Source organism: Gobius niger (genome assembly GCF_951799975.1).
Source record: "Gobius niger genome assembly, chromosome: 16".
Classification (NCBI taxonomy): Eukaryota; Metazoa; Chordata; class Actinopteri; order Gobiiformes; family Gobiidae; genus Gobius; species Gobius niger.
The window spans coordinates 16192428-16219011 of record NC_136867.1 but is presented as its reverse complement, the minus strand read 5'-3'; the positions used below and the strand labels follow the sequence as shown (position 1 = coordinate 16219011).

The 26584-nt window shown below is 43.1% G+C and overlaps 1 protein-coding gene across 7 annotated transcripts in view; it reads left to right on the top strand.

The window, feature by feature from the left end:
* myt1lb (myelin transcription factor 1-like, b) overlaps positions 1 to 26584 on the top strand; it is a gene marked incomplete at its 3' end in the record, with an annotated part of 74005 nt that overhangs the window by 5981 nt on the left and 41440 nt on the right. For all 7 annotated transcript variants that reach the window (XM_079573911.1, XM_079573910.1, XM_079573912.1 and 4 more), the window contains exons 2-4: positions 13689 to 13793; positions 18637 to 18682; positions 20366 to 20399. In XM_079573911.1, coding sequence (XP_079430037.1) covers positions 18637 to 18682; positions 20366 to 20399 — 80 coding nt within the window. In that variant the 5' untranslated portion in view covers positions 13689 to 13793. The remainder of the gene's footprint in view (positions 1 to 13688; positions 13794 to 18636; positions 18683 to 20365; positions 20400 to 26584) is intronic.

Here is a 26584-nt window from a genome sequence, read left to right as displayed (position 1 = left end):
TGTTGTGAATGAGTTATTTTCTGCCATTTACTTATTTATTTTTATGTGAATTAACCCTAAATGAAGTGTAGTTGAGTAGTGTTCTGTGTTTAAAAATGACAAAAATATTGGATACAAGAGGCAGATTTTCCCTTTAAACCATTGCAAATGTATTCAGGTCATTCCGGGGCGAGTGTTAAAACGCTTCTCTGGCTTTGCTTCTGTTAAGCTGTGCATCGTGTTCATACTCCAATCGCAGTAGCCCCTGCCCTGAATAAAAAAACACTACATATTTTAGTTCTTTGGTCTCCTGAAAGAAGGCAGGCCCCTGCTCGTGTAAGTGACCTAATTTTCCTGCTCGGCCCAGCGTTTTCCGATGTGAGCTGTTCCAAAATAAGCTTGGCTACAGCAACTCATTTCCATCTTGCATAACAGGGGACAAAACAAGCCTTACTCCAGCTCATGTGCCTATAACAAGATGATGTTTATATCTGAATCCGGGGCTGCAAGCATTGCAAGTCGAAATCGCAATTTGGATGGTCACGATTAGCAAATCACTAAAGGCTGCAGTGATTTAGGTTGCGAATAACAACATATCTTGTCTCAGAGTGTTCCTTATTATTATAGATATTATATTAAATAGAGTTACAACGTCAGGTGACATAACATCTGTATCTTAAAAAGAACATACAACATTGTACAATTACTGGGGCCTTCTATCTATAGCATGCACAATTTGATAAAAGAACGCAAAGCTTTTTTGTTTAAATTGAATATCACAATAATATTGTTTTTGCAATTTTTTCTCATACCTTGCAACCCTGAAATGTATATAATTGTTACAAAAATGCACTGAACAGTTTTTGGTTTTGAAATAAATTGCAAAGGTAATATCAGTAACTGATCAGATAAAGCAAATATTTTTCCAAAACCATTAAGCTGTACCCTATTTGGAATGGCCAATGCATTAAAACTATGTGTTTTGCCTTTGTCATTGGCTGGTCTGAGGTGGATATACTGTAGATAGGTTCTCAGGGGTTTGAGCATTTGGTGTTGGACCTTCTTATGGTGTGTTGGACGCCTTCACATGTATGCAAAGAAATGGAACAGATGGAAGGCATTATTATTTGAACAGCGCAGAGCTCTTGGTGGGCTTTGTAGTGACTGGACCAGGCGGCAGGCAGGGAGGAGAGTGGCTCCATGGCCCTGGTGTGGGAAGCTGTTGTTTGGCTGTGGATTTAAACATTCCCAGTATGTCTGCCCATATGTGCGGTCCATTTTTGTTCCATAAGACAATTAATATTTTGATTCCATGTGTTCAGGCTTTTTACAGTAATGATGAATTCATTTTGCTTGATTCAAGCTCATAGCCTGTATGTCCAGAGTAAAGCCCACAGACAGTGGTGCACAGTGGTGTGATAAAGCTCCCTCACACAATAGACTGAATTAGTGAGGCTGTGTATTACTGTATTGATCTGTGAAGGTGGAGCTGTATGCCTCAGTGCTCCGTACTCACTGCAGCTGCAGTATAGGGCTATACACTGAGGCTCATTGTACGTCAGTGGATGTGACAAACTGCCACATGAGTCGGGCTGCTGTGCTGTGTGCTACTATGATCTGTACAGCAGCACATGAACATAAAAACCCACCTTCAGTTTATCTGGCTCCGTCCAACAGTGTCCATGGGGTGCATTATCACCGGAGGTTCCCAGTGAGGCATGGCTGCAGACGGGCCTGTGTGTGTTTGTGTGTGTGTGACCTGTCAGCTCTGCTCCATAGGCTGTGCTCTGATGCTATCTGACAGCAGCCCTGCCGCTGTGTGTGACCGGATGAGTCACTGTTCTGCCCGTGCTGCTGTGCTCCCAGAGGAGCCTCCAGTGTCTGACTGGTGGCTACAGTCTATGTATACATGTGTGCTTAGACCCTATTAACAGCTGGCCCCTTACTCACAGTAAACAAACACGCTGAACCATCTACATTTTTGCAACTGAGTCTCTGCTAATGTTGCACCGCGCCTTTGCAACACTTTCACATAATTGTAGTGAAGTATTAGTCAGTATTCATCTGCTATGTGTAACAGAGCACTCTGCTTTGCTTCAAGGCTTTGGCATGGGCTTTCATTGTATGTCGTTGAGTAGATCTTGTCAAGAATGTAAAGTTGTACGTTACAATTCCCTCAATATTTTGGTATGGAACAGTGAGACAATATTCTTCTATCACAGCAGCCATAGAGCCAGAGTTATGTGGCAGCTGTATCCTCCAGTGCCTCTCAGCAGCACATGCATTTGGCTGAAATATTCAGCCCAGCTCCCAGTGTTACCTTGCATGTATAATTACCGGATATGCTGCCTGCCGCTGATAACTCTCCCAAACAATGTTTGAAGGGAGAAGGCGGCCATGAATTCCCAATGAAGTGTGAAAAAGACTGATTAAAATTGCCGTGGTCAAAAGCCAGCGCACCAGTGTGTTCTGCTCTCATGGAGCAGGGGAGAGCGAGACAGGCTCTGCTCTGGAGATAGCTTTTTTCTCCTACTGTGCTAAGGAGAGATTTTGGGGGTGTTTTAGCCCTTTACTATTCTGGTCCACAGTCAAAATATTGGCATATTTTTATTTTGGCCCAGTAAACATTGGGTTTAAATGGAAACACACATAGTGCAAATTAACAAAACACAATAGTTTTGGACCCTCAAAAGTATCCTGCCAAATTTCTTTTTTATGGCTTTTATAGCTGTAATAAAATCTAACCTGATAAAATAACTATCAGTGCAGGAGCATATTGTGGCTTTTACTGTAGACTACATTTATAGTTAGCTCCATATTACTCTCAGTGGCCCAAATGAAAATGTACTCAATTAACACGTGTATCACCTCTATCATAGGTCCGTTTTTAACACTGACCTTACACATATTGTCTAGACTCCCCAGTGCCTGATAGCTCACTGATCACATACACGAGCTCTGATATTTTATCTCCTGTATGTGTTAATGCACAGAACAAATAATGTATTTGCGAGCCCAGGCGCCTGCTTTGTGGAGGAGTGTAGGCGTCAAACTCAGGGCCCTAATTACAGGCCTGGCTCCCGATGCCGTCCCGCGCCTCCCACAGCCCTGTGTTTGGGTGCTTCTTCTGCGTACAGATGATACTCTGAGGCTTTGTTCTCAGGAGGGCTCCACCTTTAAGCACAAAGCACAAAACTGTCTGATTTTCTGCTTCAAATCACACTTCCACCACCTGCATTTCATGTCCTTTACTTTGTTGAAAGTTATGTTGGCAGGTTTGGAACTCTTAGTTTTGATAACATGGTCATTACGCTTCTCAACGGGCCCTTAAGGAGACCTAATAAAGGCTCCTTTAGTTGGTAAAAATGTAGCTAGTATGCTGTGTACCTTTGAGCTTATAAGTCCCTAACACAGATGCTCTATACTTCCCCCTGTCCTTTTCTTGTACACTGATGTATGGCCCAATAATTGGAGGTTATCAGGGAGCTTGCTGGAAGAAAAGTTGGGTACTGGTTAACTCTTTCCTCACAGGCAGGGTAGTGTTTGTCTTTCATGTAGTTTCAGAGAGATAGATGAGAATAGAAGGCAGTGTTGTGTGCCTGAAGTGGGGGTTGGTTATTATTTTGCCAGCAGCAGATGCCAGGCACAGTGGTTTTGACTGGGCACACTTTTACACAACACAGCTGTCTTCTCTGCATCTGGGCAAAGGATGGGAAGAGGAGGAGTGGAGCAGAAACGGAGCAAAAGGAAGAGGGGGATAAGAAAGATGTTTGTGCTGAGGAGAGACACGAGGGAAGAGAGAAACAAAGAGTGACACAGATAACATCTCTGAGCACAAACACCCCTCCACCTCATCCCCCGTTTAGTATTCCCTTCCAAAAGCTGGGAACCTCAAAGTGGGCCAATCCACAACAGGGATTAGCTATGGAGCTGCCGAGGCATTTAAATGTGCTCATCGTGAGCGCTGCGTCTATGTGGGAGTAACTGTAAACACAAACACATATGAGAGGGAAGGAAGGAGAGAGCGGGAAGATGCTTTTATTGTTCAGACTCCTCTTATGATGCGATGTCAGTGAGAATGTTTATGTCATTTACAATGCAATAGTGGACAAGGACAAGTCTATCAGTAATAATAGATGGCTGTCACGCCGCACAAAGCATTTAGGAATGAGTTTGAAAATTAATATAATACAATGGGATGAAAAAATAGCACAATTAATCAAATTCTAAATGAGTAGAGAGCACTGAAAGAATGGATAGCTACTCATATATAAAATGGTATAGTGTGCATATAACTTGCATATACTTGTGTATGCAAAGAAGAAATATTGAAATGTTCTTTCTCACTCCCTGAATGTGGACTGTTATGAGGACAAACGCCATTGCTATGGTACAGGGAATTACATGCTCTTATTTTATTACAATAATATGTATAATTTCAAAGATCCTTGCACCACAGCGCACTTGTTTCTCTACCAGCCTCTCCCTCTCCCTTTTCCTTTGTTCTACCTCTATTAGAGTTGTCCTTGACTGCCGAGCAAGCACGCAGTGCAGCCTTTGGTTGAGAAGAGTCAGTCAAACGCTCTCCTGCTCTCCTGGTGAGACAAGAATAGGAGTGGACATGGGGAAGAGAGAGAGAGGAGATGGGAGAGAGAGAGAGAGAGAGAGGGGGGGGTGGGGGGCAGATCGGGGAGAGAGCCTTTTCAATTCAGCTGCTGCTACAGGCTCGAAGCAAAGAGCTAGCTGTGAATGAGACAGGAAGAGTATTAGCAGGAAGTTGGCCTGATGACTAAGCGTCTGAAGACAAGGGAGAGCTTTGGGCGTCTTGTTTAGAAAGTAGACGGTGAATGAAAGACGTTGTCTGCCAGCAAAGGGCCCCAGAAACAGTGCGGCAATCTCAGACACGTGGAGGAATTTAGACAATTGTAATATTAAACGTTCTCGATCTTGAGTGCAAAGGAGCACTTGTGAGAGTGCAACAAAGGGTTCAGTACCACGGACAGCGCCATAAAGCATCATTCTTATGTTGAACTGAAAATGAGAGAAAAGGAGGTTGAAGCTCTTGAACATGAACCCAGTGGTGGACAGTCAGAATGGTGCCACACTATAGACTTATATTAAGAATGATAAAAGACAGATGGAAAGACAGACAGGTAAACAAGCAGGCAAACAAATACAGACACAAGCAGATGATGAATAGACGGCAGATATGCAGCAGATTGGCAGAGCGGCTGACAGCCTGGCACAGAGGCACTGGCCAAAACCAGGGGACGGCAGGCAGACAGGCAGATGGACAGGCAGGCACCCATGCACACAGACAGTGAAACAGACACAAAAGCAGACAGACTCACGGATGGAGGAAAAATAGATGGAGGGATCGGCTGGATGGAAGACATGCAGTCAGAGAGGTTGCCAGACAGACATGCACTGTTAGGAGCAGGACAGGCTTTTGGCTTAGGAAGGAGACATGGGGACAGCAAATGCCTCTAGCTCCGGGGGAAAGCGAGCCAGATGCAGGCTGAAATAGAGGGAGAGAGAGGCAACGGGATGGGGTCAGTGCACGGCTGGCTGGCTGACTGTTGATCTGTGGCACTGGCCTGGCAGAAGAGGCTCCTGAGGGACTCCGGCAACACACCACTACCTCCAGCCGAAGCCTTATCTTCTCTTCCCCATTCCCGCACTCCCTGGACCGCATGGGATGACAGGGCTGTAGCGAACAGTACAGCACATGTGCTGCTAATTTGTAGTTTTTAGATAATACTAGTCGCACAAGATACAGGGCTGAACAATAGTGGGAAATGATCTAACAAAATGTGACTCTTACTGTTACTTCATCTTTGCTTTGTTTGGTTTTAAGACATGAACAGATAACGGAATAAAATGCGGCAGACTACAGACTATTGTAATCCTGGACATCAGACAAGGCTAGCACGTCCTTACAGGCCTTGTCAAACAAGCACACTCTAATGCCTGAAGGCTATAGGAAAAGTGTGTGCCCAGATGAATAAATGCTGGAGGTATTTTCAGGACAGGGCCGGAATCCGAGAAGATTACAGCCGTTTTGACTTACGCCATGTTTGGACAGTTGAAAAATTGGATCGGAGCGTCGATACGCAACTCTAGGTGCTGAAGATGTTTTTTATGGTTATTTTGCAGTTCGAGTTACGTGGGGCTAAAGTTACAGCCGTGTGTGGGTGTGCGACTGTGTTGTTTGTGTGGCGTGTGTTTTTTTCTTCTTTTTTTTTGCTGCAGGGTGCAAAGCTGCTCCAAATGTCCATCTGCCTCGCTCACAATCCCCACCTGAGCCCTCGCTCACATATGGATGCATGCAGTGGCACCCGTGCTTCCATATATAGCGCACAACATGTTAACCCCGCACCCATCCGGCAACGCAAATCTGTGACGTTGTGATTATGCCTCGCCGCTGCAACCGATCCTCATTCTTCCAGGGATTTGCATAAAAAACATCCCACCTTTTCTCAAGCTGTCACCTTGATGTAGCTGCAATGCACAGTGTGATATCAACATAACAAGTTTTCTGACAAGGATCCAGAAATGCACATATACATATTTCACAACAGGTGTTAAGAGAAGTAAGGGCGAGAATGAAGAATGCACTGGCAAAGCTAAGACAAAAAAAATAAACACTCCAGCTACTGCGAACATCAGGTTCACAAAATCGGCGTGATGTGTGTGGACGAAATGCTGAATGAAATTAAACACGGGAACTCGATTCTTGAGTCATTTGCAGCTGCTGGGAAATGAGACGGCGCTAACAAATCAAGAGTTTTTGTCATGATCACTAACAATAAACATGATCCCTGATGGAGCAGCAACATGGCATTAGATACTGTACACCGCTGACCTCCATGTTGGCTAAAGCTGTGAAATGTGTACTTCAGACTGTAGAGTTTTGAGTGGGCCTGTCATGATAATACATTTTGAAGTGTGGCACATTGTTGCAAACACTATATAGTATCCATAGTAAGCAATAACACTGAAAACAGCTTGATGCTAAACTGTAGCATTAAGCTGTAATAAATGGGAAGCACTAAAAAAACAACATACTTTCTTCACCAAAACTCCAATCCACATGCTGTCCTACTTACAGCTTGGAGATCACTGGGTAGCACGATGTTTCCCACCAGTGCAAATGCAGCCATATATAACAACAAAAACAAAGTGTCTTCTCCACGTTTTGAATGATGATTTTCTATGGTAATAATGGTGAAAAGCCACCACACAAAGTAAACTGCTTTGTGAGAAGATTCAATTGATTTTGACTTCTTGATCTGAGTTTTCTGGTTAAACAGCTCTTATTTAAAATGTGGCTCCATCGTCTCTGTGAATCGCTTCATTGTTTGTACGAAACTATGAATTGGCTGAAGAAATATTGCAAAGTTGCACAGTTCTTTATTTTGGAGACAGGTTTAGAGAATAAATTCTTGGTTTATTCATAGCGTGAGGAGTAGACATTCTGGTGGTTCTTTTGACACCTATGTTGTTAGTCTAGGTTTACAGAACAGCGCAGCCTTTATTAGTAAAATGATCCAGTGCTTGTGCTGTTAGTGACTCTACAACTGTGCCGGAGAACTGAGCTTCTTTTGAACATTTTGCGACAGCCGGCCAGTAGTGGACTATTTTGGCAGCGCGCACCTCTTGGGAATGCTTTCCGCTTTTTTTTTTTTTCTTCTTTTTTTTTTTTTTTCTTCAGGGGAAGCTATTTTGAAATACAGTATGATTCATTCAAATGGAAACAAATGCAGCCTTGTGTTGTCCCATGTCTTTGACACGGCGGTTGATGTCGCACGTCCCGTTTGAGTGAAGGAAAAGGGGGGGAGACCGTTTCCATCGCATTCTATTAGGCGTCTATTTTTGGTGCCACAGGATACCCAGTGACTGTGTACAGCCTTGTCAGTGACGAATGTGTTTGTGTGAGAAAGCAGGGGTGGGGTGCCTTCCCACAGGACGCCATGTGTGTCTGCGAGTGTGCGCGCCGCAGATGGATGAAATTGGGGGGATATTCAGTGTTTTTCATTTCGCCTGCAGGACTGTGTATGACCGAGGAGGGAAATCGAGCGACAGCATGTGTGTACAGTGGTGTTCTCGCTCTCCTCCTCCTCCTCCTCACCCTCTCTCTCTCTCTCTCTCTGGTTCTCTCCCCTGCAGTGATGCTGTGTGTGCATGCCCATTAGCTTGCCCCAAGTGTGCGCACATGCCTCCCCCGATGAATGCGCGTGTGTCTGCGCTGATACGGCGTGCCAAGCTAAGGGAGACTCGTGTGCGTGCGTGTGGGTGTGCGTGTGTGTGTGCGTGTGTGTGTGTGCGTGTGTGCGTGCGTGTGTGTGTGTGTGTGTGTGTGGGGAGATGGTGCCTGCTGTCATCCCAGGGTAAAGCCTCGGGACATGTAGGGTCACATGACAGACAGCCCGATCTATCTGCAGACTGCATCATTTGGTATTCTGGGCGACAGTGGTAGCCAGGCGGGAGGTTGAGGCGGGGGGGGGGGGGGGGGGGGGGGGGGGGGGGGGGGGGGGGGGGAGCGCAGATCGTGTGGGTAAGGGAACAGAGAACAATAGAGCTCATCAGTGCATTGAGACCTGGCTGCAATCAGACACACAGTCGACCAAAGCGCACACACAAATACATGCTCCTGTATTATGTACAGACCTTTTCACATACAGCGCTCCAATCATGCCCCTAATAATGCAACGGCAATGGCATTGTTCTTCCTGGAGATTATTGGAAAACTGGGATGCTATTTATAGATGAATAATTGTTTCTATTTTTCATCTGCTGCTCCATTTTGACTAAGAAATCAAAGTGATATCGGCTTACAGCGATTGATCCGATGGGGGGCACCATCAATTGCAATTTCAATGGTTGCGACTAGCCAATAGAAAGGCTGCAGTTATTTACTACTGTATGTAGCATAATTTCCACTGAAGACAAAAAAAACTCCATGATAAGGATTTATCAGTTATAAAACAGCAGTTCATATTTTATTTAATATGCGCACTGTGAACTGCATTTTAAAACATGAATTGCAATTGTAATCGCAGCAATGCTTGTCAGGAAAAATGCGATTAGGTTTTTATTATTATTATTTTTTTTCATTTCTGCCCACCGATTATTTGGTCCATATTTCAATATTACAATAGTACTGTCTTTTAAAGGAATTTGATACTTTCACTAGGTCTAAGCGAGCCAGATGAACACTCGTCATTGTTTTTGTCAGGTTAAAGCTTCAAACCACCATCTGATGTGCTAAAAGAATTTCCATGTTGGAAAATGCACATTCCGTTTGAAAGAATGGAGCCTTATCTCTCAAATGCACAGATGCAGAGTATCAGCTCACTTTGCGAAAGGCTGAAATTACAAGAAAAATAGCCAAATCTGTGTAAAAGGAAACTTCAGTTATGAGATCTACATTATAGTATTGTTTCAACCGTAAGCAGTTTAAAAATGGCATTGTGGGTGGATTTTGAAAACTATAGTTCCATCAAAACCTTATTAGGTGTCTCTATTGGCTTTATGCTTGACAATGATCTTCAGACTGGACGTACCTGCCCTGATTTAACCTTGAAACACCCTAAAACTTTAAAAGTTGGTCAGGGTTTTGTCATGTCCTGCAGGTGTGCTGGTGGCGCAGCCCTGTTTGCGTCCGTGGTCCTCTCAGGTCTTTGCCTGTCTCGCTCCTCGACCTTGGCGCTCTGTAGCTGCCGGGCTGCGGAGATGGTGTTAAGGCTTCTGCCGCCGTAAATCACCTCCCCCCCTCCCCAACCCTTTTGCCACAATGTTGTTCTCCGCTCTTGCTATCTGCGCTGATTGGACTCTTCCCAGCCTCATAATGGGCCACATATACACGTTACACACATACAGCGGCGGAAGAAAGAGAGAGAGACAAAGAGACTCATCAAGTAATTAAGGCCCCGACTCTCCCTTGGAAATTAAAGGAATGGCCCTTTGCTCGGCGCTCGCTCACCGTCTTCCTGCTGGGCTGATTGCTGTCTGGCTTCTCCTCACCTGAGTATTGCTCCCGCTCTCCCAGCCAGCCTACCCAGAGTGCATTGTGCTCGTGATTACCCCACTGTGGGTAATTGCGGCGGTGGTTCGCGCCATGTTATTTCTCCCACTCTCTCCTTTCACAGACGAGGCAACTCCCAGAATGACGACTGTGGATTTAAAGGAGGGTTTAGCTTTTAGAGAAATGCTTGTATCTGCACCGTGCTACAATTTTGGACGTATTCTTTGGTGTCTGTTCTTTGGAAATGTTCAAAACAAACTAATGACGTCTGTTTGCGATCAAAGAAAATAGTTACACAGACCTAGTTATTTTCCAATTACGTTGTCTTCTAAAACTCGGTTTTGAAGCATAGGGAAGGATGAGTTATGCTATTGATGACACACATTTGACTTATATTGCTTCTTCAAAGCTTTTTGATGGTGACACATTGCAGTCTCGGGATGAATAACTGGAAAACTACATTGCTGTAACACTTTACTGTATGAGGTGTAATTGTTGCTGGGTCTGGGTTTGCTTGGCCACATTGTAATCCCTTCTATTGTGGATAAAGCTGTGCAGGTTTGATCTAAATGCTGTCTTATTATAGTTGGCTTGCCTCCATTTGTGGCTGAAGCAAAAGAATACAGCCATAGACAAACATCATCAGCTCTGCAAAAGGAATTTGGACACACACTTTTAAGCCCTGTTCTTTATGGTTTCCCATGTCCTGAAACTGTTACTAGACAGCGCAGACATTCAGACAAATCCAGTTCAGTTGACCTGTGTGTGTGCGTGTGTGTCCAGGCAGCAGTGAAGTGCTCTGAAGACAACAGGATATGGAGGAGAGAGCAGCAGCACAGAAAGATTTCATCTCCTCTGCTGTACATATCTGCAGAATGTAGGTCAGGCAGCCCCAGTCATCTCCGCGCCCAAAGGAGAAGGCCGTGTGAAGACTTATATGAATAAGGCATGTGTGTCTCATGTAAAATGTGCTTATTTGCACTGGCCTCATGTCACCATGTGCCATGTGTATTTCCATATGACAGCCATGTTTAAAATGCCTGTCATACACAGTGTGTGTCAGAGACATCACAGGCCTCGACCATATTGTCCTGCACATAACCATACAATACCCGATTTATCAACGTTGGATATTGCACAGTAGCAGCCTGCTTGCCCAGGCTATTTACAGTCTGTACCTCGGCTTTGATAGATAGAGAAGCACAAGAAAGGCCAGCCATTGCCCCTTTGTATTCAACAGGGAATAGACACACACTTGTAGGCTGGTGGGTGAGGAAATCTGCTCATTGGCCATATACGTATGTCTTATCAAAAGAGAAAGATAAGAATAGATGTAGTGCACATGCATACAGTGTATGGATGTATAAGAGCTGGGAGCGTCTGTACGCCCAGGCAACCCGTGTCTCACCAGATGTGGTTACTATGCAACGTCTCAGACAGCACTGAGGATGTATGGATTTAGCATGTTTTCAACTACAGGATTTTCTTGATAAGCAGACGGGTTTGTGAGGTCAGACGATGTTTAAAGAGAAAAGAAGAGAAAATAAAGGATCACGGGAAAATCACCATAATTATAGTATTTTTAGATCATTTACCATTGCCTCCAATTGTCATACTAGAGAATCACAATCTGTTATTTTGTCCTCCACCAAATGTATAACTTAGGAATACATTCAAAAGTATTATGTCAGATACAATTGAAGTTTTTTAATCCATCTGTTTTATTATAATTCGCTTTAGTATTTTCATAGTGTATCAGAGTGTGATGCATTAGCCTTCAAGCAAACATCACCTGCAGTACGTGTATGTAGGGAACCATTTTTTCCGGCGAAAGATTCCTGTATTACTCTTCTGTTACGTTTTGCATGGCCACAGGCACTGTCCTTGGTGCTATGTCTACTCTTTTCACTAGTGGATCGACACGTAGCTGAAGCACAGTTGTCCCATTGTACTCCTCTAATGTGAAAAACCCACCTTTTGTCACAATAGTTGGCAAAGCGCTTTACCCGCGTCCCTCTGTTGCACATAGAAGACTGGAGGGACTCGCCCGCCGTCCAGGGGAATGTGGCTGTGTCTTGGTGAGGAGTCAGGGAGCTGAGATTTGTCATCAGTCGCCACATGAAGACCTTGATCAGAGGACAGGGCCATCACTTACACACTGATTATAATGACCAGGGGCGTAGGAGAGTTCTGCGTGTGTGTGCTTGTTTGTGCGCAATGCATGGGAATTTTACTTCACAGTTGCATGTGCTATATTACTGTACAATTGCATTCATGTACTGTACATAAACAGGTTATTATTACCAAATTTTTAAAAAAATCCTTCTTAAAAGTTTCTTATGACTAAATCTGTATTTAGTTCTGAATATAGAGATGATGATGATTGAAAAGCTTTGATTTCTATTCGGTCTTTTTGTATTACGTTTGACAACATTTTTAACAAATTGCTTGATGCTCTTGAACTTCTGCAACTGAGCAGGCAGAAAGTATGATCCAACCAGACTATATTTACTAAAGGGACAATAAAATAAAGAGAATTAGAAGAATTATTTGGATAATAGATAAAAGTGATCTGTCTTTGCTGCTTGAATTATTGCATTGTCCTGTGCTGAATTTATTCCATAGCACACATTTTGTATCTTAGTTTAATGTGTATAAGCTATAGCACAGAATGCAGCGGGACAGCCCATGTTTTATTTTCAGGAGAGTATTTCAAAATTGAAAAAAAAAGAGAGAGAATCAAGATGTTTGAGCAGTCCTCAAGTTTGCCTTTGACGCTTCATGTAAATATCCTTCTGTAGCGTTAACAATCACCTACAACTCGTGCACCCTGTTTCCGGCTCGATCGCGTCTATTATTCATTGTACAAAGCGAGTGGACAATAAGGGCTCTGTATTGGAGAGCGGAGAAAGCCCCCCTGCTGGTTCAAAGTAAAGTCCGCTTACATGCGTTTTTACATAACGCACCAGGCTTTGAGCGCGGTCTGTGCGGCGATGGTGTCAGTCCTCAGGGACCAACTATTGTTTTGATTTAAGCTGCTTTGAGCTCGCCTGTGAACAGCTCTGTTAGTGATTCTGTGCGCGTGTGTATGGGTGTGTGTGTGCTATGGGCGTCTGCTGGTCTCCCTGTGGGGGCCCTAAGTCTTTGTGATGTCCCCATACACCATCAGCACCTCATCTGCGCTTCCCCATGCATTTTCTCAATTAGCAGCGCCCGAACTTGAGAAACAGAGAGGTGTAGCACGCTCGTCCTCACTCTATTGTTATCTATTAGCAGTCACATTATTGGGCTGTTTTGGTGTGGGACATCGCCGTGCTCCTGTGTTCCTCCCTCCCTTCCCCCTGCTCCTCTGGCTTAGCGAAGGATGAAGACTGGAGGAGAGAAATCATGGAGGCAGCATGGATCATTAGCTATATTTGTCCCCACTTCCTGCAGAAGATGATAGATCTAGCTAATTACCCCATGTTGCCAACCCTATCGCACACGACACGCACCCGTCGTTATGTCGGAAATCAACGCGGGCTTGGCGTGTGCCGCATAGCTGATGCTATATGACTATTCATGAGGCTGAGTTAAAGGAGCAGAGCAGATTTTGATCCTGCCGGGGCTGTATGTGCATGTGATTGTTGGGGAAAATGTTTTTAATGACGCATGCTCTCTGTCTTCTCCCCCTTCTGTGTAGAAAATGAGTTTGGAGGAAGCGTGGTGAGCCTCTCCTCTGCAGCCGATCGCCACTGTGGGAGCAGAGGTGTGGACCAAAGAACTGTCTCGACCTAAATCACATCAGGTACAGTGACACCTTTGATATCGCCCATGGAAGTGCACATACACACCGAACTGGGATTGTTGTATTAAAGATATCAAGGTCAATGATATCAACTTATTTTATTTCCTCCAAAGCCCACAATTTCCTTAAAACGTCGCCCTGCACTTCAGCAGACATCCAAAACATCTAGCTCTCCAGCATTAGCCTGCACATTTTATATAGCTACTTTTCTGCTTATGAAACAATATAGACACATAAAATGACAAGATTGGTTTTCACACTGTAAGCTTTTTGTCCTGCTGTATCTGTGCAGTGGGAATGCTTACTGTTAATTTATTCCCCACAGTTGAAACACTTTACATACAGCCCCTGAAAGAAAAAAGAAAAAAAAACAGAAATCTATCATGTTCAAATTAATATGTTGAATATAATTATGTAGCTGTCACTTTGGTTGCGATCACAGCTCTGTTTAAATTTAACCCTTGGGTCTAAGCAGCAGCCCGGCGTCACTGGACGGGCTGATAAATCGTCATATTGAATTCACATCACGGCTTTTCACGCCTGAGCGGACCTCGCGCGGCTTGCTGTCATCTACTAAAGCCATTCTCGATACTAGTTACCAATCCCTCACCAGATTTTTTGTACCTCTCTCTCTCTCTCTCTCTCTCTCTCTCTCCCACTCAGATAGATATCTCGGCCGCCCTTCACACTAATTCAGACACACTTAGCATCGGCTCTGGCACACATGTTTACTGTCACGGGGATGATGCATGGCGTAAATACCTGTTTGCAGGGAAATTTGATAATGCCAGAGCCAGCGCAGCTCACGGTGGCTCCCCGCTGCTCCGCTTGTACACAATATCATTGTAATGTGAGCGCTAGCGTGTGGCAGAGGGTGGGGCTGTGAGCCATATGCTTAAAACGCATCCCCCCCCCTCCAAAAAAAAAAAAAGAAAAAACTTCAAGGTGAAAACAAAGTAAAGTGATAACGACGTGAATTGCTGTGACAGATGTCTGAGCGGCCCCTTCCCCCATCAGCGGCATTTCAGTGATAAACAGGGAACATACAGAGAGAGGCCTTGTGCACATTACAATAATCACAGCTTTTCTTTTCCCTCGTTCGGGATAATATACGCATTTTTCACCATCAAACCGACAAAAAGGGAGTCTCCGCTTGGTATTTGTCAGTGTCTAAAGGCATTTCTGTGTCCTGTTTTGAGGTGAAGACAAACTAGTGATAACACCTGTTGGTTTACCTAGAGATGCGCCAATCCAGCTTTTGTGCTACCGATGCCGATACTAGGGTTTGACTATCTGCCCATACCCGATATTTACTGATACCACTTTCTTAAAAGTTTCTTCTTCTGAGTGAAAAATGTAATTGACTCTTTTCTCCATTTTAAGGTCAATAAAGTCATGTTTTATTGTCATGATATTACGGATCAGTTATCTATTGATCAACTCTTGGATAAACATTTAACAAGGATCACTGGACTTTTCTACGCTTAATATCCTTGGGTGTATGACAGGCTTTGGGTTACATTAATATAAAGAACTCGAGTGAAGTGATCTGATCATTACAAATATGTGAGATCAGTTATTTCTGAAACTAAAATACAAACACTTGGCTTCAGCAGTGGTCGATTTTATTTTATTAGGTTACTTTAGGTATTTCAATGTTAGTTTCTGTCCCTCCCTGCCTTAATTGGTTTAAGTTAGCAGCTTTAGCATACTGATGCTAATCGCTGCAGCATGCTCACTTAGATTTAGGTGGTAAAAGTTATGTTTTTATGGTGTTGAGAGCCAAAACTGGCCGATGCCGGTATCGGATCGGTGCATCCCTAGGTTTACCTATTCCCTTGTTGAAACCCTGTCATGGTTCCACTGTCCTTTACTGCCCAGTGTTTGCGAAGGCTCTCGGTCATCCTATTGTAGTAGAGGTATTTCAAAGTTGAAGGTGGTTTGTCTCTTCTTTTGTTTCTTCTTGCGGGCTTCTTCTTCTTCTTCTTCTTTACGGCGCAGTAAATAGTAGTTGGATATGGGGTGTAAGCACAGAATTTTAGGCTCTATTTACAAACCATCTTAGAGGGCTCTCGACCTGCTCTGGACCCTGGATGATCAGTACACTTTTCACCACCAATCTGATGGCCCTGAATATGGTGGAAGCAGCATGGTGCCTAAACGCATAATATGGTAACTGCGTTAATTATATGCTAATCACTCATGGAAGCAGGACACAAATTATTTCATGGTAGCGTGTCAAAACCCATTTTGTTTTCTTGATACTTCATGTCAAAAATATAGGGTTGTAGAAGCATCTTCAGCCATTATCTCTATTACTTTGCTGTTTCCATCCTTTCACCATCTCATCACTGTCCGGCAGGTAGCCAAGAGAAAAGTTCCGCACAACAGCTGGACATTGGTTAATTTTTTTTTGGAGCGATCCAGATTTGTGAATGGTGGCGTCGGGTACGAGTCAGGTGAGAAACATGTGTGCGACTCTCGTGTGCCGCGCGTGTGTTGTGTGATTCACCTGGGCCCGCGTCGCCATTGATCTGAGCTCTAATTGACACAGACAGAGGAGGAGTGGGCTTCCTCCTAATCCGCTGTAAGCAGGCTCACCTTCATTATAGCGCTGACATTTCCCCAGGAGGTGCATTAGGATGATAGGGAAAAACAGACAGAATACGAAGGGCCCTCCAACATATGGTGCGCCTGTTTTCCCCCCGCCTGACACTGACAAGCATCTCTGAGCGGAAAGAGAAGCCTGCTGCCTCTCCCGCTGCTGCTGCTGGAGTTGTGACTTGTTATTAACGTCATTAAGGCAGAACTATTACAAGGGCTTTGTAAATATTTTAATCACCAGGTCAGTGTTGGTAAATATCCTGTCTCTTTGGGGTCTTCTTTTGTGGTCTGAAATAAGTGTTAGTTGTAGTTCATATTACTTGTAGTTCATATATTAGTTGTAGTTCATATTTCAGTCTTCTCTCAAATGTTAATGCAACTGGGTGTGCTTAACATATGCACCGTTAACCGGATCTTGATTGCATAAATCACCGCAATTATTCTTTCTCTTCTGCTTGTTTCTTTGCTCCATATTCATACAGCCTTATTGTATGTTAGTGTCTTGGCAAGTATGAAATAGACTTTGATTAACTGTACCTTTCAAAAAGAAGGAATCGGTGTCCTTTGAGGAAGAAACACTACACTGTGAGGTCATTTAGGTTTGTAATGGCTATTGCGGAAAAGTGACACTACCCAGGTGATTTGGAGCAGGAAAAGCATATCTACCAAGGCTCTAAAATGACAAAGTCCTGGTTAAAAAACATGAGATGAAAGAGCAACGTTGAGTGGGGTTAGCCCTCTGACCTGCAGTCCATACATGTAAAGGAGTTTTTAGCCCCTACTTGTGTGTCATAAATTGTTAAGAACTTGGAATGCGCTGAGTGTCACTCTGTTATTTGCGGATGTCCCATTCTAAATATTCATGCTCACTGGACTCTGACGCGCCGCGGCCCGATGATGTCTGTTTTTATTAAGCATGATTTATTAACGGCACACTTACCGTACTGTACAGGCCTCTCGGTCCTAATGGTGTGTTTCTTTATGAAGACCCATAAATGTTTCAACGGGAGGAAAATAAAATGATGGAAGGCGAGGATATCATGCAAATCTTATTAGTGTGAACAGGAGGGCCAAGACGAATTTGACAGACATATCTATACATGGTTTATAATATTCTTCAATTAAACCTTTTTTTTTTTCGTGTTGAAATGGAGCTCAAAACTTTTGCGTTTTGCTCTTAATTTGTTAAATGACTGCAAAAAACAGATTATACTTTTCTTTTCTTTTCCTGCGCTTCACATTTTCTTCATCTGTTGAAATGTGCGGTGCTGTGCGCGGTTTGCAATACATGCCCAGAAAGCATCTGTCAATCACAATATAGTGTGGGTGTTACATTCTTGTATTTCTGATGAATTTTAAAGTTTTTACAGTTGGCACAAAATTCTTTGTTTTAGCTGGATGAAGCGTCGTCCCTGATGACTCCCACTTCTCGAGCGTTTACGTTCCATTTGCAGCTAAAGACAATACATTTCTGTTAATTATGACAAATCAGCTCAAGTGCTTTATGCGGTTTATATGAATTGCCTATAAAAAATGAAATGCCGTCTACAAAAACTTACAATGGGGCGTATTCTTCTAGTTTCGGGGTAAATTCTCAACATGATAAACCTGGGGTGCCGTTTTCTGTACTGTAACAGTTACTGTAACCTGTTGGCTGCAGCCTCCACTTGTTTCTAGCTATCACAATCTCTCTCCCGCATCCCATATCCTCACGTAATAAGAAGTAAGAAGTATTTGCATGTTTTGGGCACTCGTACAGCTTTTTGTCAGATGGCTCTGCGAAAGAGAGGAGACCGCCGTAGATATAGATTGTGCTGAAACAAATAGACATTTTGTCTAGTTCAAGAAATGAGGTCGAGTTCATAGAAAAGGTTCTTGCATGTGTGAAACTTGAGTGGTTCAGCCTAATCAAATATCAGTAAGAGCTAGCTTTTGATGCCCATAAACATTCCTTTCGTGCTTAAAGACTCAATTGCACAATTATTTCCGGCGGAGTTTATTTAGAACAAAGAGGAAGAGAATTTTACACTGCTTTAATCATATACTCTGATAATGCCACTCAGTCTGTCAGTCACGCTCATCTGAGAAGATTTAAGTGTTGCGAACATCAGGCGTAAATTGCATTGTTTGACAAAGGCCAGGAGTGGCGTGAACCTGCGCGAACATGCATCTAAATGAAAGCTCATTTGGGCGCGCTGTGTGCTGAGTGTTTAACAGCTTGTTTGTGGCTTCTCCGCAGATGGAGGTGGATGCAGACGATAAGCGCCATCGCACACGCTCGAAAGGTATCCTCACAAAAACAGCGAACCCACAGCGCACACAGGCAGGGTCACCTTCACTCCCCCAACACGCACACAAAAACACACACACAAATTCAATATATATTACACAGTGCACACGCGGTTGCACAAATCCAGTCACACTTCACTTGGCTTCTCTCACACAATCACAGCCCACACTTAATGAAATCTGGGCTACAATGAGAGCCAGCAATGAAAGCAGCTATAGACTGTATGTAGCTTTCTCAAGACTCTGAATCAGACATTAAAGATGCAAAGGGTTTTGGCACACAATAATGCCCTCAAACATTATTAACCCCTTCACCCCCACCGTAACCTTTAACCAAATAGAAAAGCTTCTTCTTCTTCTTCTTCTTCTTCTTCTTCTTCTTCTTCTTCTTCTTCTTCTTCTTCTTCTTCTTCTATAGGCTCATTTGAGAGCTAAGGCCTACAAGACAAACCTGTTCTGCCTTGTTTTTGTTGTGGAGTTTTAGTGGTTTTTGCCACATTTTTGTCACGTGACAAAAAAAGGGATTAAATTGCAACAAAAATGTGATGAAAACACACAAAAAACGTGACAAAAAACGCATGAAAACGCCATGAAAATGTGACGAGAACGTAATTTTTTTTTGACAAAAATGTGACAAAAACGTGACAAAAAGTGACAAAAACACACCAAAAAACATGACAAAAACGCCATGAAAACTTGACGAAAACTTGACGAAAATTTGACAAAAACACAATGAAAACGTGATGAAAATGTAACGAAAATGCATCAAAAACGTGATGAAAACACGCACCAATAAAATGTGACGAAAACGCCATGAGAATGTGACAAAAATGCTAAACACGTGACAACAAAAACGAGGAAAGAGCTTAGGTCAAAAGGCTGTAAACTCTCAGGTCAAGAAGCTTTTAGATTTGGGTAATGCCGATCTGGAGGAAATGTGCTCAGTTAAGACGAGTGTTATGAGGTTCTGTAGTCAACATTAAAGTGGACACACTGTATCATGTGGCTCCTAAACCTTGTTTCTCTGCCTCTTGTTCTGTAAAATAATGTCTATGTAGAATTAGCACTAAGGACTGCTCTCTTTGCATCTTGTTTCTTGTGTGGAGCACCCTCCGCTGGCAGCAGGGGGAATTACAATCGGCACAAATAAAACTCAAGTCACCGTTTTTATCCAATGGCATGCTATCAAGTAAATGGCGCTGCAATTAATGTGATTTGAGTGCAGAACGAGTCTGGGGGAGCTCTATAGGCTTTGAAAAAATCGGCTGAACAATCAGGATTGTTCAGGATTACTCAAAACTGTTTGAATGAACTCCTACTCCAGCTATGTGTTTGATGAGAGAAAAATATTATTACACGTTTAAAAGCCTGAAAAAGTAGAATTTTCTTTAAGTATACTCATTACCACAGCTGGAGGGATCATTGCTCACTGACTTTTATCCTATGGTCATTAGTAAAAATATTAGATACAGACATTGAAATGATAAAAACTTATTTGATCTGCATTAAATGAGTTTAATCTCTCCATTGCTGTTAATTGACATTGCTGTGAATCATGTCACAGCCTATTGTAAAAAGGTTTTTTGGTCTCATCTACAGAGATGTACTGTATACCAGGCCGCAGCCAGTCCTGTTGCATAATACGTGTCTCTCTTTCTCTCCCTTTCTCTCCTGCTCAGTGCCTGTGGATCCAGCATTAACGGAGCTTTTCAGGTCAGTGGGATTGGAAAAAGTGCACACAAACACACACACATAGCGGCGCAGCTGCACAATACACAAAGGAGCGCACACGCGAACAACAGAGAGGGAGACACACACACACACACATACTCCAAATCGTCCCCGTTATTTTCTTAGAGCCGAGACAGAGTCAGTCAAACATTGCCTGGATCACCTGTCACTTTAACTAGCCACTCGTCTCGGCTATTTCAGCACTGTTTCATAGCCCTGTAACAGCAGCAATCAATGAAAGAAGCCCATTTTGGTGACGGCGCTACATTTCTTTAACATTTAAATCGTCATTCTTTTGTGCATTTACACTATTATATGTCGAGGCGTACCATATACTGTATATTGAATAGATCACTGTACTTAAAAGTAAATCGACGGTCTCATATTGGGAATTAGACACAAAGACCACACAATTAGTTGCTCGAAAAAAAACAATTAGCTAGTACAAAAATAATAAAGCCTCAGTGGCCCTCAGTGAGTGAAAAAAAAAAAAAAAAAAGTTCTGGCCCTAACTCAACACAGTTTTAAATGATACTTTTATGTTACTCCAATTCACAGCGATTAAATATTGAAGACAGTGCTTTCTTTTATGTTTCAAACCAGACGAGCTAAATTATTCTGCTTTTGTCTTTTGCGCTTGATGATGTTTAGCATGATGGCCAATTATCAGTTCATTAGCAATGCTGCACAAGTCTTCCGTCTTTGCCTAGAGCCTTCGTACTTTCTGGCGCAGTTGTGTGGGTGGAAGGTAACACAAGTTTGAGATCAGATCGATTGTGATTTTTGCGTGTGTGTGCGCGCGTGTGTGTGTGATTATGAATAATTTTACTATTGAAGTCAAAATTTCCTCAATCGAAGTTAATTACTTTTTAACAGAATGCCATTAGAGGCTGAAAAGATAAATTTGTACCTCATTTGGTGTCAGTCCCAAGCCTGGATAAATGGATAGCGAGGTTTGTTTCATATTTGATTGAGGAAAAGCTTGGGAGTTGTGAGGTTTGCTGTGACCCCGTTGGGAAAAGCCTGAAGGAGATTCTAACTGCATGTGGTTTCAGAACCTAAACGGTAGATTGATGGGGATGATAGGCCTCAAGTCACCTCTGCTTTTGACATTTGTAGTTTCTGGCTGTCTCTACTTGCTCAGACGATGTTAGGGCAGCGCAGCTTTGAAACTGAACTGCCATTGTATAAGCCGTACTATATTATTTTTAAACAGCGAATGTCTTATGTCTGTGGTGCTTTGTTATGTTTAAAACCTTGTAAACAAGTTATGAATGTGATTCTTGACATTTCATTCTTCTCTCCAATGCTAATGCTCCTGGACATGTTTAGGATTTGCACTGTGAACTGAGTCCGGATTTTAGAACATTATTACAATCAGATTTGTGCAACCCTAATTCATATACATTATTTATATTGGCATTCTTGAGGTCGTATTTTGTTCCATTTTGACATGGTTATCACGCTTCATGGATGAATAAAGTGTTTTGCTAGAGTTGGACCGCTTTGCCGGACACCATGTTTGGCCTTATTATAATACTGTATATTAATGTAATTCAAACAGAGTGACATTTGAACATGAGGATGGCTCCTGTGCCCTCTGCACGCCTTTGCGAGTTGTTCTCACTCTGGAAAAGTGTGAATTTGATTGTCCTTGGCTGTGTATACGGGGATGGTTGGGGCTAAGATAAGGGTTCCTGTCTACCTATACATCAATAAATATGATTCCAGCTGGAGGATTACTCCGTGGCCTTCAGCTGATATCCATAGACTGTAAAGCCTCCTCTCACTCATTGCTCTCTTCATCCTTTATTTCCAAAGCAGTGCCTCGCTCCCTCCCCGCCTCTTACCTCTCCATGCCCGCTCCTCTCTCCCCCCTCTCTCACTCCTGCCGCCTGCAGATAGTAATTAATCAGCCGATCGATGGGAAGCCTATCTCCAGGCCGAGGCGTCTATAATGTCGATAATGCTGCTCGATGGCCTCCCTCCCCGGAGAGCTGATCGTCTTCAGGACAAACACGCTTGACTTTGCATGGAGCCCGCTGTGCTGCCTGGGTCAGATAGGCACCGCTGCTGTCTATGTGAGTGTGCATGGACATTATATACAGTACATGCAAGTTATAGTTTGACAGGATTGTAGAGGAGGAAAAGACTGTTCCCAAATTCTGATGTGTTCATGTTAAAATGTATCAGAGTAAACCACAGTTTGAAATGTTTAAATGCATAAACTATTGAAGACTGCTTTTGGTCATTGGATCACAACATATGAGTTTGGTCAAGTCTTGGGGTTTGAATCTGCAGCATGATGCCTAAGACAAAACATGAGGGCTTCCATTCTAGTCACCACTCCAATTACATGCTTGAATGTCTTTAATGTAAAAAGTATGAAGACGTCTCCAGCAGAGCCCTCAGTATCACTGTAAGCTCACAGCAGCAGTCAGATGGAGATGCACTCGGCACAGATCACACATAAACACTGCCCTCCATATCTGTCCATTTTCATTTGCATATTTACTGTCTGCAATGCTAATCATGCTTATTTAGGACTATATCATGTGTATGTAAGCTCAGTAGGGCAGAATGCCTTCACACCAGACAGTGCTGAACACTGAAATAAAAATGTCTCTCTCCCCCGTTTTTATAAATGAATGGTTCTTCCTGCGGTAATCCAATTTCGCAAGACAAAAGGAGTCTTCTTACGTAACTAGGACAGCACAGGCTTTTACTAATTATAGTTTTGCTGGAAGATTCCCCCAGATTTACAACAAAGGATCAGAGATTCGACATGCAGATGTCATATTTGGGTATGTTCAGAGGGACATCTTTCACTGCCCTTACAGACATACAGGATGTTTGAATAGCAGTAAAGTGTAAAGGTAAAGTGGAGTTGTATTACTTATGCAAATTGGTTGGCCGTATAGTCATTAGTTTTATGGAATTAAATTATTTCTGTGTGCATGGGCAAATTTATTTAATTGGACACTATGTAAAAGCTATCAATAAGTGAAGATTTGGAGGTTTGATTGCCTCGGGCTGACATCTGGAGGTAAACTATTCACTGTCTGATTTGCATTCATTAAAGAATCCAAGGAAACCAAATCCAGATTTGCACAGACTCACCTTGAGCACGTAGACTGCATTGTCAGAGCTGTGTGCTTTGGTGCTGAAGTGTTGAGAACAGTTAAGTAAGGTGGATAAGTGCGAAAGCCCCTCATTTTTCCCCTGTCAGATTCTCTCTGCCATACTGAAGACATAAGGCTGTCCACAGTCCCACTGTCCGACGAGACGAGAGGGCCGTGCAGCTCTGCTGTAATCGCCAGTGTCACAGCTGAAACATGGCTGAACAGGAAATGATCAAGTTAATGAAACGTTTTAATTATTCAACATAATTGTGGAACGTGATGAGTGTGTGGGTGAATCCCTGGCTGTTCACAGAGAGAGGAGTCTCCTACATCCTAACTCCTATTCCCTTTGTCTCAGACATGGGAACACTCTGCTCTTCTTATTAGCGCCTTTCTCTCCATGATGGAAGCACACAGATCTGTCTGCCTATAATGACTTGGCCTTCTCTGCTCAGGGTCGCTCCCCTGTGCTGCCCACCTCACCCCACTCTGTATACCCACCGGCCTTATCCTCTGCAGTCATTCTGCACATCGCCACAGGGCTTATGGCGCTGACATTAGGCTGGGCACTGCAGAGAACTCAAATAAAAGTGAGATTCATTTCTTCTAATACACTAGTCCTAGTGTAGAGGAAAGGTAATGAAAGAGGTCTAAAAACAAACAGGAGGATATCAGTTCATCAGCTCTCCTTTCTGCCATCCTAATGTTTTCTAATGTCATCGCCTCGCCTCCTATTCCCTCTGCCAGACCTTCCTTTCCTTGCTACCTTCCTTTTTGCCTGCTACCCCTCCCATCTCTCTGAGCTGTCTGTGGCAGCGTTAATTCCCTCTTCAGATGGTGCAGCTCTCATTTGCATACTTATCAAAGTGTTTGGACTATCCGACAGAAGCTGTAGGAAGGTGGGGTCATTAATATGTTAATTAGCTTCCCCTTCCTCTTTCTCCCCCTCAGACGCCAGCGCACCATCCATATCCTCCACCTCTCTCTGCTTCACACGCAGCCTTTGAATGTTTGAATAGCCTCACAGGCCCTGCGCATGCCATAAGACTCAGTAGACATCCACATACTGGGGGCTCGGCTGGGCTCGCAGTTAAATAGGGCTGTGTTTTTACAGACAATTGTGTAGACTATAACCTAGCACCAATTACATATCTCCGGTCCTGGATTAGCTGTGTCTGCATCTGTGTTGAGGGTTAAAAATGTTTATCCAGTTATACAATAAACTGTGTGCCGATGCTGTCGTAGTTCACTCGCTCTACGAACATAGTATATCGAATAGGTGTAATACAATAGCCTGGTGACTAGAATGATATCCTTCTGTCTTTTTTTATACACAGGGATATCAGTCTGGGACCCACGCCCTCTACTCTAAACTCTAAAGAGCCCGTGCAATCAGATCTGTTTATTTGCGGTCACATGTTTTTTTTTGAGCAGTATCACTCATGGGATGCGGAAGTCCCTTCAATAACAATCTACGGCTGAGAGTGAGCTTTTTTCTAATCTGTGGCAAATGACCAAAGATACATCGACAGTAGGTGAGTTTTTTGATTCATAATCCTGAGCGAATATTAACTCAAAACCGCTTATAACTCCGCTCATAAAGCTGATTGGTTTACTCCACTTCCTGTTTGCTTGCGTATGTACCGCTATGGAAATGGAGTTGATGCTACGGTCACCAGGCTCAATCTCTGGTACAGCGATGACTCTGGTTTCCAGGCAAGTAATAAAACCCTTTAATAAGAAAAACATAGTTAAAGTCTTTTCATCCTTTCATTGATCAAAGCAAATGTATTGAATGTATTCAGCATGCACTCTATGTTACTGTTTAGCCTGCCTCCAAATGCTGCTTAAACATACATTTATAACTCAGTATACTGCCATGTTGATCTTTTTTGTTGAAGTTTAAATCAATCTTTGTTATAGTGTTGTGATATTCATTTTGTTGTGACAGATAGCCGTATCAAACACGATAAACTGGCTTGAAAGTGGTTGTACTCACTTCTCTCCTCGCAGTAGCGAGAAGTCTTGTTGATTTTGACTTATCTGCTGTTACACAAAGGTGAATAGGTCAGTTGTTTGTAACAAGGTGTTGTTGGCAGCCTGCTGCACATTAGTCACTGTTGATATAGGTGATTGACTGAGGGACTGTCAACATGCAACTGTAGCTGACGTTAATGTAAAATGGCAAGGGATATTATAAGCAAATGTTGGCACAAGGCAGCTTGAAAATTGATGTCCTTACTCCAGTGCATTCTGAAGCTCCAGTCTCCATTTATACAAATTGCTGAATCCACTACTATTTAGACCATACAAAGCAGCATTTACCTACAGTTCCAGATGCATTTGACTTGAGTTGAAGCTGCTACTGCATTCCACTGTTTCAGGTAAACTCAAATAATAATTAGCATGTGAGGTCTTTGAATGCCTTCTTGATAAAACTATAAGATAATGATAATATGTATAACTTTAACAGTGGAATAACATAAATAGTAGCTCAATACAATTATTTAGATGATAGATGATAGAATTGTTGTGAACAACTTCAATACTGTAGGGATAAAAATACAGTTTGAAGGCGGATGTGGAGACAGCTTGCAGATATTTAATGAGACAGAGGTGAGCTGAGGAAAGCCCTTACCTTGTTCTTATAACAATAAATACCATGCATATGTGCCCGGCCTTGTCTTCCTCGTCTATATCGCTCTGTGCCACGCGGGGAGGGCGTTCAATTCAACCCACACAGGGCAGACTTAATAATTACTCTCGCTTTGAACGCAATTTCCTGGCTGTGGGAAATGATTGACAGATTGTAACCATGGTGTCAGGGGGCCAGCCACGCCCCTCCTGACTAAGGCACAAATTAGAGAACAGCAGGAGCTAAATTACACCTTACCAAAGACCTCTGGCAGGAGGACAGGAAGAGAGGCATGATGAATGAGGAGCGGATCAGAGCGGAAAGGTAGAGAGGGTGAGCCGAGTGGGAGCGAGGAGATTATTGGACGAATCGCTCGAAAATACATCTGTAGCGGCACACGGGGAACACAA